A 21,731-nucleotide genomic window follows, 5' to 3' on the forward strand; every position below is an offset into this window, starting at 1 on the left:
TTAAGCACAAACTCACGCACATTAAGTACAAAACCCACACACATTAAGCACAACCTCACGCACATTAAGCACAAAACTCACGCACTTTAAATATTAACTCACAGACTTTAAGTTTCAACAACTACTGATATTACGCACAAACTCACGCACATTAAGTACAAAACCCATGCACATTAAGCACAACCTCACGCACATTAAGCACAAAACCCATGCATTTTAAGTATTAACTCACAGACTTTAAGTTTTAACAACTACTCACGTTAAGCACAACCCCGCGCACATTAAGCACAAACCTCACGCACCTTATGCACAAAACTCACGCATCTTATATACAAAACTCATGCACATTAATCACAGATCCGCTCACCTTAAGTTTGACTTAGATGCAAAAATTACAAAATTGCCACCGCGTTTTTTTTTAAAAAATTTTTGATAATCCTGGACGTTGATTTAAGCGAGATGAATAGCCCAGATTAAACCGCACAACCGAACCTGGGCACCCTAACCGCACCAGAACCTAATTCTACATATATATATATATATATATATATATATATATATATATATATATATATATGTATGTATGTATGTATGTATGTATGTATGTATGTATGTATGTATGTATGTATGTATGTATGTATGTATGTATATAGAGTTAATTCCAACAATGGTCCTCCGACTATATTGATTTTCCACAATTAGTCCTCGACTTTTAATTTGGACAATTTAGACACTTGACTTTCGAAATCTTTCCAATGTTGGTCATTCCGTTAGTTGAAAGTTAAGTTGACGTTAGTTTGAGGGGTAAAGTACTCATATAACAAATATTTAGTTATAAAAGCATTACTTTTAACGAGGATGGAACGCTGATGAGACGGTGAGTCCATTTATGGAATAAGATTTTTCTTTTTCTAGGCAAGAACTGGGTTCAATTACCCTTTTTATTTGTCTTGGCTTTCGCGTCGATCGCGCCGTTCGAGGACGGCGGCGAAGTGGCCGAAAATTACTAGGCGAAGTGAAAAACGTTGTCTCATCCCCGACCGCCGTGATTGAGGAGTACAAAGCGAACGAGATCGACATCGACTACGAACACTTCAAATCGACGCCGGAGGAGTTTGCAGAATGCATCGGAAAACTCGTCATGTAGTTGATCTAGAAGGAGAGCGGCGCGATTTCCTTCGCGTCAATCGCGCCGTTCGAGGACGGCGGCGAAGTGGCCGAAAATTACCGGGCGATGTGGAGGAATTACGGCGCCATGATTGACTACGTGAACTTCCAATTCTACGCGTACGAGAAGCTGATGAACGTAGCGGAATTTGTGGCCGGAAATAGCCTTACTTCTCATTTTTTGTTCTTATTCAAATGCAAGCAAAAGGGCAACCCACCATAGTTAGAATCCTAGGAGACATAATAGAGGAATGAATGGGCAGATAAGGAAGCATGTACCTGGATATTGGGACAGAAATCTTCCACTACAGAAGAAACTTTTGCACCACTCACTTCCAATAATGACGGCAATCCGTCCTTCAGTTTCTACTGTAATGAAAAAAACATACAAGGAATCATCATTAACAAAGCAGCTAACACTTTCAAAAATTACCTTGTCAACTAAATCCAGTATAAAAGTGTATGTTTTCAAACAAATTCCTCGAGCTTCTGGGACTGCAACTTTGACTGAGATTCCTTCAAGCTTTAAGGTTGGAGCATGACTGTGTGACATTGGCAAATTAGCCTCAATACCAGATTACCAGAGATAAAAAATTTTGATACTTCTGTAAGGGACTTTAAGTTCAAATACTTAAGAATCACAGCTTGGAATGTCGGTGCAAATATTTTTTCCTGTAATTTTTGCCTGGTTTTTCGGTAGAGAATGAATAAGGGAGACAGACGGTGGATTATACTAAGCAGATCAAATGACTATTTTATCCCTCAAACTAACATCTACTTAACATTTAACTGACGGAATGACTAATATTGAAAAGATTGCGAAAGTCAAGTGTATAAATTGTCCAAATTAAAAGTTAAGGACCAATTGTGAAAAATCAGCATAGTCAGAGGACCATTGCTAGAATTAACTCTATGTATATATGTATATGTATATGTATGCATGTATGTATAATAGCATAATATTAATATAATTATTTAAATATTATTATGGTAATTTAAGAATTAATTTTCTTAGGTTCAAATGAAAAGAAAGTGTTTAGGTAAAAAAAAAAAAAAAAAGGGATAAATCACAACCACAGATATAGTCCAATTGGACTAAATTGAAGATAAATTAAAAACGCGCAGTGGCATTATTGTAATTTTGATTAAGTAAAATAGATTGTCTTTGATGAGTGTACAATTTTTTTTGTTCAAGTGCACATGTTTCCTTCTTCAAGCACATATTTCTTTTCTTCGAGTGCATCTGTTTTGTTTTAGTACATAGTTTCTCTTTTGAATGCATATCTTTGTGCCATTGAGTGTAAAAATTTAACCTTCGAGTGCACACTTTTGTGCCTTCAAGTGCACAGTTTTGTGTTTTCAAGTGCATGATAGATGCTTGGGGCCATGATTATTTAGGAAGCCTTATTTTATTATACTTACATTACCTGGTTTATGTATTAATAATGATAGTATATGGGATCATAACATTTTTGGTGAATTCAATACCCATATGTGCTAATGGCTCTATTTATAGCTTCTATAATTTCATGGTGCTATATTTTTAGGTTCAGGTAGTTGGGGATATAGATTGATCCTATGTATTGAAGCATGGTGCTTCACCTGAACCTTGGATTCATTTGCTTATTGTTACTAGCTTATTATTCTAGAAATTAGTTTGATTTTTTTTTTCATTGAAAACATTCTTTTAATGTGCTGTTTATTTTTAATGGTTGGATTTCAGAGCAGCACATATGTTTGTGATTAAAGTTTTTATATTGGATTGATAATGACAATGATACATGTTGGGGCCACGATTATTTATGAAGTCTTATTTTATTATAATTACATTACTGTTAAGTTTTGGCCTATTCGCTCGTTGGTTCTAGCGTGATGCTTGCACGGTTATACACCCGGAATTGCGTATGTATATGTATGTGTGTTTGTAGGTGCATAGAGGGGGAAAAGGAAGGAGAATAATAACACCAAGCTATAGCATAACAATCATGTAAGTGTGTCCCTTTCATTCATCTTCACTCACTTTATATAGTGGTCATATACAACCTTTCAAATACACAACATCAATACATGATGAAAGGCTAAGCAAGTGAAAAGTCTAAATAGTTTAATGGCCATAAATATAAATATTTACAACACTCCCCCTTGGCCATTAAATAATTATACTCATGCCTCGTTAAAAACCTCGCTAGAAAAACCTTGTGGGAAAAACCTAGTCGAGGAAAAGAGAACATGTAGTATCAATCATGTGTTGCATCAGTTGCCTCGTTAAAAACCTTAGCCTAAGAAAACCCAGTGGGAAAAAAACTTAGCCAAGGGAAAAAGAGTACAACCATAAGCCTTCCGGGCATCATCTTCATGATTTAAAAGTCTCCTAGACCGAGTTTATCGCTCCCCCCTGAAGACAACAGTTTTCCTAGCCTCCGCATCCCAATTTTATAAACATACTTCTCAAAAGTGGATGTAGGCAGGGACTTAGTGAACAGATTTGCCAGATTTTCACTAGAGCGAACCTTTTCAATGAGTATTTCACCACTCTTCTGGAGTTCATGTGGGTAAAAGAATTTAGGAGCGATATATTTAGTAAGGCCTCCTTTAACGTACCCATTACTCATTTGTGCAACACATGCTGCATTGTCCTCATATAGGACTGTTGGGGAATCAACATTGCTCATTGTTCCGCATGAGCGATGGATATGTTGTATTAGTGATCTCAACCATACGCATTCGCGTGCGGTTTCATATAAAGCAATTATCTCCGAGTGATTAGATGAGGTAGCAACTAAGGTCTGTTTAATGGACCTCCAAGATATAACTGTACCTCCACAAACAAAAACATAACCAGTTTGCGATTTAGCAATATGAGGGTCAGACATATAACCAGCGTCTAAATACCCTGTCAAAGTAATGTCCTGGTTGTTTTCAAAATAAAGACCAAGGTCTTTTGTCCCTTGGAGATATCTAAAGATATGCTTTATTCCACTCCAATGTCTTCTGGTTGGAGAGCCACTAAATCTAGCAAGTAAATTCACTGAAAATGCAATATCAGGCCTTATGCAATTAGCCAGGTAAAGCAAGGCTCCAATAGCACTTAGGTAAGGAACTTCAGGTCCTAGAACCTCCTCATTATCCTCCTTAGGTCTAAATGGGTCATTTTCCGCTTCAAGGGATCGAACCACCATTGGGGTGCTAAGGGGATGAGATTTATCCATATAGAATTTCTCCAATAATTTATTAATGTAGTTGGCTTGGTGAATGAAAATTCCATTTGGAAGATGCTCGATCTGTAGGCCGAGGCAGAACTTGGTTTTTCCCAAGTCTTTCATTCCGAATTCTGCTTTTAAGCATGAACATGCTTCTATAAGGTCTTTCTTTGTCCCAATAATGTTCATGTCATCGACATAGACAGATATAATGCAGAAGCCATTAGATGACTTCTTAATGAATATACAAGGGCAAATATCATTTTTAACGTATCCCTTCTTCAGGAGGAATTCACTCAAATGGTTATACCACATTCTACCAGATTGCTTCAAGCCATATAATGACCTTTGAATTTTGATGCTATACATGTTTCGATCTTTATCCCTCATATTGGAATTTTGAATACCTTCGGGTATTTTCATGTATATATCAGCATCTAGTGACCCATAAAGGTAAGCTGTCACTACATCCATCAATTGCATATCTAATTTCATACTTACTGCCAATGATATTAAATAGCGGAATGAGATGCCATCAATAACAGGAGAGTATGTTTGATCAAAATCAATTCCGGGTCTATGCGTGAACCCCTGAGCTACCAATCTCGCTTTGTATCTAACCACCTCATTATTTTCATTCCTCTTCAGTACGAATACCCATCTGGATCCTACTGGGATCACATCTTTTGGGGTAAGTACGGTGGGACCAAAAACTTTTCTTTGATTAAGCCACTTGAGCTCTGCCTCAATTGCCTGTTTCCACTTCAACCAGTCAGAGCGCTTCCGGCACTCGGTTATTGACTTTGGTTCTGGATCCAGATTATTTTGTGGAATATTACAGGCAACTGCATAGGCAAAAGTGTCGTCGGCGACTATTAAATCTCTATTATATGTTTCTCCTGTATCAACAAAATTTATGACCGTTTCTATATTGACATCAACCAGATCATCGTCATTTCCCAAAATATTTTGATCTAGATGTTCCGCATCCCCAGTGTTTGTATTATTTAGAGCACGTGCAGATTCACTGGGTTCTCCGTCTTTGGGACGGTCGTCTTCAGGACGGTTAACATATTTCTGAAGTGACTGAGATATTTTACCAATTCTCGTCTTCCGTGGATTTAAATCTTTTGCACCAAGTGGTCTCCCGCGCTTCTAGCGATGGGGAGTGACAGTGCGCATACTTGGTTCCACGGGGACTTCAATTCTCGAATGAGCATTCACAGCAGGGATATGGGACCTAGTCACTCCTCTGTTATCAGTAAAAGCATCTGGCAGGTTATTTGCTAAATTTTGCAAATTAATAATTTTCTGAACTTCTAGTTCAGTTTGACTAGTACGTGGGTTTAGATACTGAAGATCCTTTTCATCCCATGAGATTTCTCGGCATTTCGTTAAATAAGATATTTTATCTCCCCCTAATGCCGGGAAATGATCTTCATCAAAAATGCAGTCAGCGTACCTTGCGGTAAACTGATCTCCTGTCATGGGCTCTAGGTATTTAATGATGGAAGGAGATTCATAACCAACATATATACCTAGTTTTCTCTGCGGGCCCATGGAGGTATAATTTGTAGGTGGTATGGGGGTATAGACTGCACACCCAAATACACGCAGATGGGAAATGTTAGGTTCTACACCACGTAGTAGTTGCAAGGGGAAATAATCATGATATGCACTAGGTCGGATTTGTATGAAAGCTGCAACATGTAATACTGCATGTCCCCAACATGAGACTGGTAAACCAGACTTCTGCAGTAATGGTCTAGCGATTAATTTAATACGCTTAATCTGGGACTCGGCCAGACCATTCTGAGTATGGACATAAGGTACAGGATGCTCCACTTTGATGCCCAAGGCCATACAATAATCATTGAAAGCCGTTGATGTGAATTCTCCAGCATTATCCATTCTTATTGATTTAATGGGATAATCTGGGAATTGGGCATTCAACTCAATAATTTTTGCAACAAATTTAGCGAAAGCTTTGTTCCTCGTGGACAATAGACTAACATGAGTCCAACGAGTGGAAGCATCAATAAGGACCATAAAATATCTAAATGTCCAGAAGATGGACTAATAGGTTCACAAATGTCGCCCTGCAATCTCTACAGAAATATAGGCGATTCTTGTCCAACCTTAGTACGCGACGGGCGTACAATATAATTACCTTTCGCACAAGCCACACATGTAAACATATTTGGCGAAAGTACCTGGATCTCGACAAGTTATGTCCAGCAGAATTAGATATGATCTGACCCATCATATTCTGCCCAGGATGACCCAGACGGTCATGCCACATTTGAAAAGAATGTGGATTTTTGAGTTTCATGGTTAGTACCACAAAAGAATCATTGGGTTGTATATAGGTATAATATAACCCAGAGGATAAAGAGGCAAGTTCATCAACCTCCCGCTTTTGACCAGTGATCAACTGAGTCATGATCAAGAATTCCTCTTTGTTCTTAGTCTTGGTTTCAATATGAAAACCATTTGAACGAATATCCTTGAAACTCAGCAAGGTTCGTTTAGATTGCGGGTACAACAAAGCATTTTCAATTAGTAGCTTTGTACCCTTTGGGAGGATAATGGATACTCTTCCAGAGCCCACAATATGTACCTGATCATTAGAAATGGTAGTAATATTACTACTTGATTTGTTTAAGGTACGAAAAAACCTCATATCCGTTAGGATAGTATGCATGGTTGCACTATCCACCAAGCACAATGTTGGTTCATGCTCCATTGTGCGAACAACAACTTTGCAATGTTGTAAGATCTTCGGGGTTACTTCTCGAACAGTGGTTGTTCGTTACTAATTAACCAATGCCTTAGCACAAAAACAGCATGTGAAGGTTAAAAACAAAGAGGTGAACCATTCATCATGATAAAAAATAGAAAACATAAAAATCAAGTCATAAAATGATATGAAAAATAAAAAACATAAGTTCATAATCCAAAAGAAACGATACGAAAAATAGGTTCATAAACCAAGAGCATAAAACCGATCATTCTTGATTACCAAAGTCTTCAAGCTCATATTTTAAAAGGTCATCATCATCATTCATCACTGCATTTGCTTCAGGCAAATCAGTGTTGGTGTGATGAGAGTCCTTTCCTGACGGTTGCTTATCATTTTTCTTTTGCGTCATTTTGTAAGCTTCAACTAGATGCTTTGGTGTGCGACACGTACGAGACCAGTGTCCCGTACATCCACACCGGTAACAGGTTTGTGACCTTGATCACTCTGTTTCTTATCTTGGGTCCGGGAGTCATTGTTGCCTTTGCCTTTACCACTTCGATTGTTTCGACCGTGACCTCTACCACGACCCTTTCCTCGACCCCTTCTAGAATTGCTTCCCTGGGCAATATGATGTGCTTCAGGCGCGCGGGCAGACCCAGCAGGTTGTGCATTATGGTTTTTCATCAACAACTGGTTGTGCTTCTCGGCCACAAGAAGTGTAGATATCAGATCAGAATGCTTTTCATAATTCTTTGCCATGTACTGCTGCTGGAGTACAAAGTTACTCGCATGAAAGGTAGACAGAGTCTTTTCAATTAAGTCTGTCTCTGAAACTTCTTGTTTGCAGAGCTTTAGTTGCGAGACTATCTTATGAAGGGCCGAATTGTAGTTAATAACTGACTTATAGTCCTGAAACCTCAGGTGAAGCCAGTCAAATTGGGCTTGAGAGAGGACAATCGATGACTGCTGGTCAAAACGGTCCTTCAGGGACTTGCATAATGCAAAAGGGTCCTTTTCAGTCAAGTATTCATTTTTCAAGTCGTGGTTCAAGTGGTGACGTAAGAAAATGAGAGTCTGCGCCTTCTGGGCGTTAGTACACTGTGACTCGGCAACAATGGTTTGACTTAGTTCTTTAGACGTGAGATGAATCTCGATGTCTAAAGCCCAAGTCAAATAGTTGTTACCGTCAAGAGCGAGCTCATTAAATTCTCTTTTGGCGATAGAAGACATGATCTACAAAACATATATCGTATGCTTTCATATACATTCATAAAATCATATGTTCATAGCAAAATAAGGAATTTAATAGGATCTCTAGATGCAAAGCAAACTTCAAGAGATGAAATTGAAAGGTAAAAACTGAAAAACAAATTGACCTTTCGGATTCATGCAAGAGGGAAACTTCCATATTAAAGCATAGCAACCTTACTAGTAACATGCTCATATTGCAGTAATAAATCACAAAATAGCCATGATTAACGTAATTTAACAATAGCATCTATGCAATTTAATTTGGATGCTCTTATGCGCATCATACATTATCAATACATTATATTGTGTACGCACATTACATTATCAAAATTCATGTGTACAATGCAAAAAATGAATTTTGAATATGAATGAATAAAGAAAGTAAATTCTTAGAGATAAAAATAATAATAATAAAAGACAATACGTATAGAAATCTATTCTTGCTATGTATATGTAATCAATTCTTCCATCATACAATACTTAATCAAGAGGGACAAGACAAGACAATTTTTTTTTTTTTGAATGTACGAACTGTGCACACACTGTAGAAGCAAAATCACATTTGTTTTTCACAGAAGCAAAATAAATTAGAAATATATATATTACAAAATTTCGATTATGACATACATCCAAAATTTTGATTATGACACACATCCAAATAATTCAATTATGACATGCATCCAAAAAGATTTAGAAAAAAAAAACAGTTTATCTAAAGAAACAAACCATTTTAATTGTAATTGCTATTCAAAAACAAAATTAATGAACGATATTCTATTTTCACAAAGAGAAGGAATTAAAACTCTCTAGATGCAAAATTTTCACAAAATATATAAATATCTATTTTTTTTTTTTGGGAAAATATATACAATCAGATAGTGGATTATATACACACATTATTTATCATATGAAAGCAAATTTCAAGAATACAAAGGATCAAATATAATCATTATGAGCCAAATATGCAGTACGTACATTTCTTCCGAAGAGACAAAGATTTTAGATTTCCTTATTCAAGAATTTGCAGGCATATATACAAACTATGCGTATATATACAATATCATACTTATCTAGACAATATAATATAATATATTAGGAAGATAACCGGGCATATTGTGTTCATTTCATGAATTTACACAAACATATATATATATATATATATATATATATATATATATATATATATATATATATATATATATATATATATATGAGCCAATATGTGCAATTCATATTTCAAATTTCAGAAAAATATGTATCATATAAAACAATATCTTCAAAAGGAATCAAAGGCATATAACCAATAATCATATCCACATATCCATAGAACACAAAATATGCAATTATAGGCATTTTTGGCAACTAGGGATGATAAAAAAAAATTAGCAACGTTGTTCATGCCAGCATGTATATTGGAACATATAAACATGGCAGAATATTTATATGCATTTTTGAATAAAATATTGTATGCAATATTTTCAGTTTATGTTATAAAAGATACGCATAGCATTTACAGACAGTGCATATAATTCAATCATACAGAGTACATATTTTATTAACAACAAATATGCACTTTGTAAGAAAAGTAATGTATAAAGCATAACGTTCACCGAAGAGCGTGCTTGATAACGTGTTAAGTTTTGGCCTATTCGCTCGTTGGTTCTAGCGTGATGCTTGCACGGTTATACACCCGGAATTGCGTATGTATATGTATGTGTGTTTATAGGTGCATAGAGGGGGAAAAGGAAGGAGAAGAATAACACCAAGCTATAGCATAACAATCATGTAAGTGTGTCCCTTTCATTCATCTTCACTCACTTTATATAGTGGTCATATACAACATTTCAAGTACACAACATCAATACATGATTAAAGGCTAAGCAAGTGAAAGGTCTAAATAGTTTAATGGCCATAAATATAAATATTTACAACAATTACATAGTTTATGTATTGATAATGAAAGTATATGGGATCATTGGTGATTTCAATCACCATATGTGATATTACTCTATTTATAGCTTCTTCCATAATTCCGTGGTGCTATGTTTTCAAGTTCAAATAATTGGGTATATAAATTGATCCTATGTATTGAAGCATGATGGAAGATAACAAGTGGTCGCCTTCCACGATGGTTGGTGACTAGTTGGTCAAGCACCTTCCATTGTGGAGAAGGCGAACTCCATGACTCCATGGACGACGACCAACTAGTCTCTCCGCTAGGGAAAGCGGTCAGTTGGTCGCCTTTTCCAGTGGAAGGCAACTTAATCGCCTTCCATCTGAGAATCATGAACTGTCGCCGACTATTAGATTGTTACCCGAGATGGATAAAATTAATACCAGAACCTAATGACATGTATTACTAGGTTGCTTATCGATTTTTGGACTACATTGATTCAATATAACATGTTAAATGGTGTAATTGTACTTTTTAAAAATTTAGAGAGTTAATTGACTTTTCAGGTAAAATTTAAGAAGTTAATTGACTTTTTCAATAAATTGAAAATTTAGGGACTTATTTAACCCTCTATCATTATTGCACCATTGACCATTGATATTCTAATTTGTTAGAATGCAGCACCAATACCAAAGAATTAACACCACCCCCATAAGGGTTCAAACCCATAACTTTCTATTTGAGAGAGTCACTTCATACCACTACACCACAAGACCATTGGGTGTTTATTTTAAGTATATTCATTATATTTTTATACATGTTCATTTTTAGTATTTTACAAGTTTATTTTTGAGTTTTTTCCCAAAATGGTCCCTCGACTATTGCTCATTCTCAATTTTGCATTTAGACTTTTAATTGCACCTAATGTGGTCCCTTGACTTTAAAAACTCCCCCAGTCTATTGAGTGTTAAAATGAAGGGCATTTTCGTCCATTTACCCATTATATCCCTAATATACTCTGAAAAATAGTCAAGGGACCATTTTAGGAATAGTCGAGGGATCATTTTTGAGAAAAACTCGTTTATTTATTTCATTTTTATTTATTTCCATTTCTGTAAGACTATCAAATTAGAGTTTCTATACATTTTTTTTTACAAATATAAATAGTTAAAATCCACAATCAAACCTCAAAATTTTAAACTTTCTATACAAATTTGTTCCTTCTGTCTAAACATACAAACTTTTCCTCTAATCCTATCAAGTTTTACAATAAGTTCTGTAAATTTCAAAAATATAATACTCATATACTTTTTATGTTCTCACACACACACACACTAAAACTTCAATAGACAACCAATCACTATGTATCATATTAAATATTATTTTTACCATTGAAAATAACACTACTATTTTTATCAGTTTAGACACCCAAAATGTACTCTTCACTTCTCGGTCACTATGCCTTTTGAAAATAAAATTATTATTTTTACAATCAATCACTATGCTCTGGCACTTCTTTGAACTGAGAAGTACGCGTCACTTCTCGGTCAATGACAAAATCTTAGAAAATATTTTTGGAAAGTTGGCTTAACTTAGCCTGTAAGGCCATTAGTTTCATTCCAAAGTTAGTACAAACTATAGCTACCATTTCCAAATGCCTATCTACCCAGAAGTACATCATGCTAAAGAGAGTCTAGAACTATGGCTATCAATTTTATGTCTTAAAGGACAAGTAAAATAAACCAAATGCAAAAATAATTAGCACAAAACAAACAATTCTAAACCTAAAGTCTCATTATTTACCAATATTACAAGTTCTTGTCATTTTGAAGTTTGTTTGTATTTTATATATGAATGTTAACAAACTTAAATTTGAAATTTAAACTTGTTTACCATAGTACGTAAACAAATAATAATTTTATTTTAACTATAAAAATAATATTTAATGTAATACATAGTGATTGATTGTCTTTTAAAGTTTTAATATGATTATATATATATATATATATATATATATATATATATATATATATATATATATATATATATATATATTAGTATTTATGAATGTTACGAAATTTATTGTAAAACTTGATAGGGATAGGGGAAAAATTTGTACGTTTAGACAAAAAGAAAAACATTGTAGAGAACGTTTAAAATTTTGAGATTTGATTGTGGATTTTAACTATTTATATTTGTAAGAAAAAAAATGTATAGAAATTCTGATTTTATAGTGTTAAAAAATGGAAATAAAGAAATGAGTTTTTCTCAAAATGATCCCTCGACTATTTCCAAAATGGTCCCTCGACTATTTTCCAGAGTATATTAGGCATATAATAGGTGAATGGACGAAAATGCCCTTCATTTTAACACTCAATAGATGGAATTTCTAACGGAGGACCAATTTGGGGGAGTTTTTAAAAGTCAAGGAACCACATTGGGTGCAATTAAAAGTCGAAATGCAAAATTGAGAATAAGCGATAGTCGAGGGACCATTTTGGGAAAAAACTCTTTATTTTTAGTATATTACAAATCAAAATAAACATGATATACCCAAAAAAAAAAAACACAATATACTAAAAGCAATTCTATTCTATATTGGGTTTATGGTTGAAAAAATCGTTAGGCGCTCGAGGGGTGCCTAGCGCCTATGACACCTAGGCGGCGACTAATCGGTGCCTAGGCGCCAGTTTATTTTTATTTTTATTTTTATTTATTAAAAAATTGTTTAAATTTATTTAATTTTTAAAAATTTGATAATTATAAACTATTTAATACTTTTAATAGTTAATATTAAAACATTAAATATTAACCTAAAAAACATCTAGAGTTTGGACATTTATGGTTATTTTGTTCAAAATAATACTGTTTTGAGTGAAATAACATATTTTAAAAGAAGAGAACAATAGTTAATCGACCGACTATGCGACCTAATCGGTGTCTAGCTAGTCGGTGCATAGAAGGCCTAGATGGTTAGCGCTTAGGCAGCCTAGTCAGTTAATCGCTTAGACCACCGATTATGGTGATATGCTAAGCGGCCAATTAACGCCTAACGCTAAGGTGCCGATTAATCAATGCCTATGCGAAAATTTTACAACACTGACTGGTTCCATATTAACCTTGATCCACCACAGCTTAAGCATCGATTAACCCCCACCAGACTAATTTATATTCTATTGCTAATAATTAAAGCCCCTATTAATACTATGTTGATCAAGGAATCATTTTGGTAATTAACTTTAGACATTTTCAATTTTGGTTCTTAACTTTGTTATTTTTATCGGTTTTGGTCTTTTCGATCAAATTGACAGTAAAATATTGTCGGATTTTATATTTTTAGGGATAAAATCTTGATCTCAAGAAAACGCCTTCAATATCTAAACAAAACCACTGTAAAATCATATTTATATGTGTTTGATCGATAAGACTAATGGGGAAGACGGGCAGAACTAGCCATAGATCTATGGGATTTATAACGTCGACGAGTTAATTACCAAAATGGTCCCTTGACTATAGTGGAATTACCAATTTGGTTCTTGACTATTTTTTGATCAATTAAGTCCCCCAACTTTAAAAATCATAACCAATTTGGTCCTCCGTTAGTTTTTCTGTTTGGGTTCTATTAACTTGGGACCAAACTGGTAATTTTACTATAGTCAAGTGACCATTTTGGTAATTAAGTTTCGAATTTTTCAATTTTGGTGCTTAACTTCGGTTTTTTATTTTATTTTATTAGTTTTAGTCCTTTCGATCAAATTGACAGCAAAATATTGTCAGATTTTATATTTTTAGGGGTAAAATCTTGATCTCAAGGAAACGTCTTCAATATCTAAACAAAACCACTGTAAAATCATATCTATATGTGTTTGATCGATGAGACTAATGGGGAAGACGGACAGAACTAGCCATATATCTATAGGATTTATAACGTCGACGATTGACAAACTCTTCTTTTTCTCTTAATATGATTTTTCTTTTGTTTATATATTAAAAATATTTTCTTGAGATGATGATTTTGTCCTTAAAATATAAAATCCAGCAACATTTCGCCGTTAATTTGGCTGAAAGGACCAAAATTGATAAAAATAACAAAGTTAGGCACCAAAATTGAAAAATTTTAATATTGTGCACCAAAAGTGATAAAACCTCAAAAATCGTGGGACTGAAAATGAAATTAATTCAAACGTTAATTATCAAAATGGTCCCTTGACTATAGTAAAATTACCAATTTGTTCCCAAATTAACAGAACCCTAACAAGGACCAAATTGGTTAAGATTTTTAAAATTGAGAGGCTTAATTGGTTAAAAAAAATAATCAATGATTAAATTGGTAATTTCACTATAGTCAAAGGACCATTTCGATAATTAACTCTTTATGATATATATATATATATATATATATATATATATATAGACGCACTCAGGTGCGAATAAGTGCCCAGGAAGGAAATGCGAACGAATCAGCGCGCGACACGTGTCCAGATCTAATAACTTAAAAAAAAAGCGGTGGCATTTTCGTAAATAATTGAACATCGAAGTGCAAGTAAAATCTCTTATAAGTGCACCTATTTTCACCTTATAAGTGTATGTAATTTTGCCTTGTTAGCATTCACTTTCCGCAACCATTCATGCACCTGGGTGTTCTTATAACTATATATGTAACTATTTATAACTATAGGTGCAACTACTTATAACTATAGGTGCACCTACTTTCACCTATAAGTGCATGTAATCTTGTCTTGTTAACATTCATTGATCTGAGTTCAGCGGGTAGTAATACTCCTGAAAACCACTCGCAAACATTCATACACCTAGATGCAACTACTTATACCTATGTGTGCAACTACTTAGAACTATAGGTGCAACTACTTAGAACTATAAGTGCAACTAAGTATTGATGCTCAGTGTAAATTTTTACTTGCACCTATAATACATTTTACATGCACTTGTAATACATTTTACTCACACTTCGATGTTCAATTATTTATGAAAATGCCACCGCATTTTTTTTAAAAATCAGTGTTTCTCATCCATTAGATCTGGACACGTGGACGAACAGAATCCATTCCTATTTCACGCCTGGGCAAGCCATTCGCACCCGAGTGCAAGTCTATATATATATATATATATATATATATATATATATATATATATATATATATATATATATATATTGTGCACCCATGTCAGTATGTGACGGAACAGAATAATCCAGGCATTTGTATCAGTTTATTATATCAATCATAAACCTCATACGAGTTCATTCATAAACAATGTTGAATAGCTCTTGGCTGCTTATGTTTATTACATAGCAAATTAAGTATTTATACACTGGCATTTGAAACTAGAGCATGTATATCAAATAGTATAAGGAAAATGATCAAATACGCCTAAAATAAAATGAAAATACAATTGAACTCCCTAAATAAAAAAATTTCATTGACACCCCTTAAACTTAAAAAAGTAATAATAAATAAATAAAAATAAACAATGAAGTCCCAAATGAATTATTCAGCAGGTAACACACTTGGCGCTTAATCCAAATGTATAAATAATTATTTTTTAAAAATGATAAATCCAAATATAGAAACATTTTTTTTTATTCTCAAAATGTTTAGCTTTTTATTTTAAATTTTTTAAAAGGAGACCACCAAAGATTTGACTTTCTCCTAATTTAGATCTCTATAACAAAAGCGGTCATAACTCATAACTACCTTCATCATAAAATGGGTGAAGGTGGTCAAAAGGGAGACAGACAACCATAGCTTTCAATGGACAACTATTGGTTACTAATTACTAACATGGCTCTCTTTTTATTTTATTTTTTTTAAGAATTATTTAAAATTTAAACTAAAAATCTTTTAGAATAAAAAAAAAAAAATTGTACATTTACACTTGCACACTTGAATCTACATAAGTCTCATTATTCTACCACGTAAGCAATAACGTGACCGACAAATTATTATGAACCTAGTTACATATTTTCGCCAAGTTAAGAGGTTTGATGGAGATTTTTTTTAAGTAAGGACTCAATTTCACTATTTATTCCAGTTAATTTAAAGACTTATTTGACTTTTTTTTTTTTCTAATAATATACTTTGTTATAGTGATTAATTGATTACAGCTTTGCAATGGCATAAGGCAAGCTTGGTCTGCCTGGCAGCTGCAGATCTTTCCAATCTTCATCGTTTAACTTACTGAAGTAATGACTGACCATGTCATCAGTAACTAGTTCCAATTTGGATGGTTCCCACTAAACACAAAACATAGAAACATAAAAGAAGCAAAAGTTAAGGTTCAAGTTTGGGTACCAAACATGATAACAAGATTATGTAGCAGATGAATGTAAGGAACCTTGGGCTTTCTATCCTTGTCCAAGAGTATAGCTCTGCAACCCTGATTTCAATCAATGCTTTAGTTTCCTGAGAGCATTGGCAACAATACAATACAATACAAAAAGCCGAAGACTCCTTACATACCTCAACGAAATCCTTGGAAAACTCGCCTTTCAACACATGGCAAGCCATTCTAAACTCACGGATGAGGCATGTACCAATACCTTGCAGCCTCCCCTCCCTTATCTGAATAGCAATAGCAATAGCAATATATTATTTAAATGACTGGCTTTTAATCAGTAGGGGGTGTTGCTGTGTTGGAGAGTGCTCATCATTGTAACGTACCGATCTTAGAGAAATCCTAAGGCTTGTAGGTGATGCCTTCTTCAGTGATTGAATTGCTGAAGAAATCCAATCATCCTTGTTATTTGCAGCTTCACTTTCCTACAGATGTTAGTTAGTATGGGATTCTTCGCTGCCAGCTGAGATGTGATATGAAGTATACAGATAAAGGAAACGGGCATTTAGTAAGTGCTACTCTTATTCTTGCATGCTAACTTACAAGTGCAACCATGATTTCTTCAATGGTTCTTCGAGAGAAACAGCGATCAATTATCTTCAAACTGTACATACACAATCTTAGTCTTCAAACCTGTATTGTATTTAAACAGAACACAAAGAGAGAAAATGGACTTACTGGTTATACGGGCTCTTTTCTTTCAATTTTGGTACTTGTGAAAACTCAGTGATGATGGCAGAAATAATTGTTGGATCACTCAAATTGATATTGTGTAATGCTTCTTCCAAGGATGATAGCCTCTGCACAATAAGACAAAATATGTAGTCTAAATGGTGCTCATAGGAAAGGAGGATAGTGAAATACATAGCCAGCCAATTCAGCAGAAATTGTGAACATTGTTTAAGGGCAAATTGAATGCTAATATTTATTCAAATACAATTTAACAGGAACTTCGACCACACAAATTACAGGGATATATTCCTAGAAGCCTATTAATTTCAAAAGCAATATATTTGGGGCCATTGATGTTGATATCCAGAAGTCCAGATTAAACCAACTCCCTACAATATATTAACTTACAAGGATAGGCTATGTAACAGAATGAATGCAATTTAAGAAAACATTTGAATATGATTTAACCAAATCTGGTTTGTCAAATAGACAACAACAGACGAAGTCAAAGTTCTAAATGTGAGAATGTTGGGGCACCTCTGAAGGGACAAAATGAGTTGCAAGACCACATGCTAGCATTTCAGTACCATCCAACAGAGAACCAGTCAACCCAAGATATTCTCCTGCCGAAGAGGATATTAACGGAGTTAAACAAAGCAGACCTGAAATTAATTTGTGGCTGAAAGCCTGAAAAAGAGGCTTACTATGTTGGTCTTCCTACATATATCGAATAAGAATAATCATAAACCTAACTAAGATGAGAGATTAGAGAATGACAACAATACTTCCACTTAAATAACTTTATACCGGAATTATTTTGGGATATTGAAATGAATGTACACAGAGGAACAAGGACACTACTGGAATTACCAAAGAACCCAGGGAGTCTTGATAAAAAGTAAGAGGCACCCACATCCGGGAAGAGTCCTAAAGCTGTTTCCGGCATAGCAAAAACCTGCAAGAAAGCAAACAAAAAGACAGTTCACAAATCTCCAGTACAACATTGTAAATCATAGCTTAATCTAAAAGACATCAAATAATTATTCAGGCAAATAAATAATCCATTAGATGAAATTTTTCATATCTGATTGCTATTCACAGAATCCAAAGTCTTCCACAGATGCATAATTACATTACACTTGGTTCAACCTTAATCCATATAAATTATGCACATAATTACATTGTTGATGAAATGGTTAAGTGTGCTAGATAATTATATTGTGGGAAAAGGGTCAAATACACCTACAAACTTTATCTAAGAAGTCAATTAGGCCCTCTAACTTTTGAAAGTTGCAATTAGACACATTAACATACAGAGTATTAATTTTTAGTGCATCAAAGCCCAAAACCCTAATTGTGACCTGCAATAGCAGGTCAACATTCCGAAAAGCGTGGCCTTTTACGGCGACCAAAGGACAGAGATGGCGACCGGTTTGGTCACCGTCTCCGTGTCACGCTTTCCGGAGCTCCATCGGTGCATTATTGACCTGCTATTACAGGTCACTATTAGGGTTTTGGGCTTTGATGCACTAAATTAATATGTTAATGGGTCTAATTGCAACTTTCAAAAGTTCGAGGGCCTAATTGATTTCTTAGATAAAGTTTGAGGGTGTATTTGACCATTTTCCCTTATATTGTTGATGGCGCGTGGATTGATATAATTATGTTGAAGGTTAAATGTGTTTGACGGTTATAATTGGAGTTCTGATGGTTATGTGTGTTGACAACATTCCATACAGGGGTATATAAAAAAACATTATTTATATATATAACTAAAATCTATCAGTTAGCTTCTAGGTATTAAGTTCTCACAAAATCATTTATTCACTAAAATCCCTAGCATATATCACTTTGTCCCAAATTTCTACTGCTGTAAAACAATATTTTAATGATGTTACATGAACTATAAGTGGTATTTCAGTCGACTTATTAGGCTAAAGAAATAAATACCGATTTCTCTGTAGCAACTCGGAATCTACCATGTATACTAAGGCCTGCTCCACCTCCAAAGACAATTCCATTAAGAATGGAAACCTTCACATGCCATTGCAAGAAAGTGTAAGAAGATTCTCAAAAGGGAGGGAATTTAGGGAAAGTAAAAGAAAGTGCATATATCATAAGAAACCTGGGGTTTGCTATAAGTTGACACTGCATAGCACACGGTGAATTTCTTTCTGAATACTTCTGTGCCCAATTTCCAGTTGCCTAATACAGAAAAGCAATAGGAAGGTCATCAGCTTTGCGGAGGACCAGAGCCTACTATCAATTGCAGAAGTTGATGAGCACATACATGAAACATAGGAAAATAATATCTACAAACATGTGAAAAAACAAATCAAATTGATGAAGAACATATACATGCATACATTTATACATACATATAATGCATATATGGATAAATATATGTATATAGAAACATCCTTTCGCAATCTAGTTAGCTATATACTTATGATAAAATGACCTACCATGTCTAACATCATGAGCTATAGCTGCAACATCACCACCAGCACAAAAAGCTCTTCCAGTGCTCTGCTAATAAAGAAACTTGTTAAACACTAAAGCAATAGGAAATAAGAACTTCTAAGTGGGCAGATAAAGCATAGGGTTCCAATGTTCCATGCTTCTCTTAGTGGTGTACTAAAGTTCTACTAAAAAAAAATCAATTCTTTCTAAAAGTAATAATCCAGAATATATAACATAAAAATGTATAAGGAAAACGACTTAGGCTCATGAACAAAAATCATTTTACTACCCTATATCCAACGTTCTTTACAAAAAAGGTGTACTGGCCTGGTAGATTAAATGTAATAACTATGCAGCCAAAACATACCTTCAAAATAACCAACTTGACATTTGAATCTTTTTCACAGGCTAGGAAGAGTTCTAATAACTGAGATATCTGGATTAAGCAATTAAGTTTGAACAAATAGTTACAAAACAAAATCAGCATATGATAATTACTTTAAATAAAAATAATGATAAGATCTTAATTTATGCATAGCAAAAAGACACATCCTAGGAAAAATGACCAGTAAAATAGTAGTAAAACGAAAAGAAATGAAGAGAGCATCTTGTATATTCAAGAAAAAACCGGGATAGAAGGAAGAAGAACAACACAGTTAAAAATATCACAGCACTAGTCATTTAGGCATTCAGCTAGTGTAAACAAGAATTTCATTCTTTACAAGTTTACAATACATCATAAGGATGAGGAAACGGTTAGAAAAGTTGCACAACAATCCTAGAAATTAAATGCCACTAAAACCAAATCCTGAGTGCTTAGTGAGTACAGAAACTACACATTCTATTTTAGAACAAAAAAAAAAACCAACTTAAACAATCTGACAATGATAGGTGCTTTTTCTTCCCTAAACTGATAATTGATAGAATTACATTTACTGAACTCATTGACCAATTTAATCAAGCAATCAGAAAGTAATATTTGCTCCCACATTCACAAAACTGAAAATAAAAAGAAAGCAGTCCCTGATTGGAGCAACCAACTCAAAAATACTGGAAATATACAATACAGCTTTGGGAGTTTTTTAGTAATGTGGCACTGGTGCATATATTGATCCCTTTGAAACATACCATTGCAGAAGAAAGTGCATTCAACTGCTTCGGTCTGTTTAGTATGAGTGTTCTCACACATCCCGTCTCCTCGACAAGGACCTAAACATCGAAAAGCAGTAACTGATGCTTAATAACTAAACAGAAATTCTAAAAATTACATATGTTTAAAGACAACTATATTTATGCTCGTCAAATGATAGGTAATCAGAGCAGGGAGTTCCATTAACAAAACAGATATCAATTGATAACGAATTAGAGTAACCTGATCGGTGTCGCTATTGGAAGAGAGTGCAACCATGCTTTTGTTCGTCTACTCTTCTTTGAGTTTGTAATGTGGTAGAACCTCAGAACGATAATCTCAAACTCACAACTGGAGAGTGGAGAATGGAGAGAGAACCAAAGAGAAAAGTTTGTGATGTTGTAAAACCTCATAACGATAATCCCAAACTCACAACTGGAGAGTGGAGAATGGAGAGAGACCCAAAGAGAAAAGTTTGGAATGTTGTAAAACCTCATAACGGTAATCCCAAACTCACAACTGGAGAGTGAAGACGGGAGAGAGACCCAAAGAGAAATGTCTGTCTTGACTCGGTTGACTTGAAAACTGAAAATTTTCTACAACGTCACCAAGGTTGCACTCCCCTAGTCCCCTGGGTTGTGAGTCCGAATTTTGGTGGAGGCGTTAAGTTGAGAAATATTACATTATAATAGAGTTAGTGGTACAAATTAAAAATTTTCTACAATTCTTTAGAAAATTAGAAAATTGAAAAACAAAAAACATGTTTATTAGTACAATATTCTATTTTGAAACAGGAACCAATTTTCCAATTTTCTAGAAAATTTAAACAAAAAAAAAAAATTGGAAACAGAATCATCT

General features: G+C 34.3%; 1 protein-coding gene across 2 annotated transcripts; it reads right to left on the bottom strand.

The window, feature by feature from the left end:
- Positions 1-16,092: 16,092 nt before the first annotated feature.
- Positions 16,093-21,390, bottom strand: LOC109163956 (3-hydroxyisobutyryl-CoA hydrolase 1-like). 2 transcript variants are annotated; one of them, XM_019312688.1, is made up of 14 exons: positions 21,117-21,390; positions 20,873-20,953; positions 20,112-20,180; positions 19,747-19,810; positions 19,407-19,486; positions 19,232-19,315; positions 18,152-18,236; positions 17,819-17,904; positions 17,288-17,409; positions 17,153-17,213; positions 16,936-17,034; positions 16,735-16,836; positions 16,610-16,651; positions 16,093-16,508 (listed from the first exon to the last, which is right to left on the bottom strand). In XM_019312688.1, the coding sequence occupies exons 1-14, from the start codon at positions 21,150-21,152 to the stop codon at positions 16,374-16,376; spliced, it is 1,146 nt and encodes a 381-aa protein (XP_019168233.1). In that variant the 5' UTR covers positions 21,153-21,390; the 3' UTR covers positions 16,093-16,373. The 2 variants fall into 2 exon arrangements, with proteins under 2 accessions (XP_019168233.1, XP_019168234.1); XM_019312689.1 differs by lacking the exon at positions 20,112-20,180.
- Positions 21,391-21,731: the final 341 nt, after the last annotated feature.

The sequence above is a fragment of the Ipomoea nil genome, unplaced genomic scaffold, assembly GCF_001879475.1.
Source record: "Ipomoea nil cultivar Tokyo-kokei standard unplaced genomic scaffold, Asagao_1.1 scaffold3054, whole genome shotgun sequence".
Lineage (NCBI taxonomy): Eukaryota > Viridiplantae > Streptophyta > Magnoliopsida > Solanales > Convolvulaceae > Ipomoea > Ipomoea nil.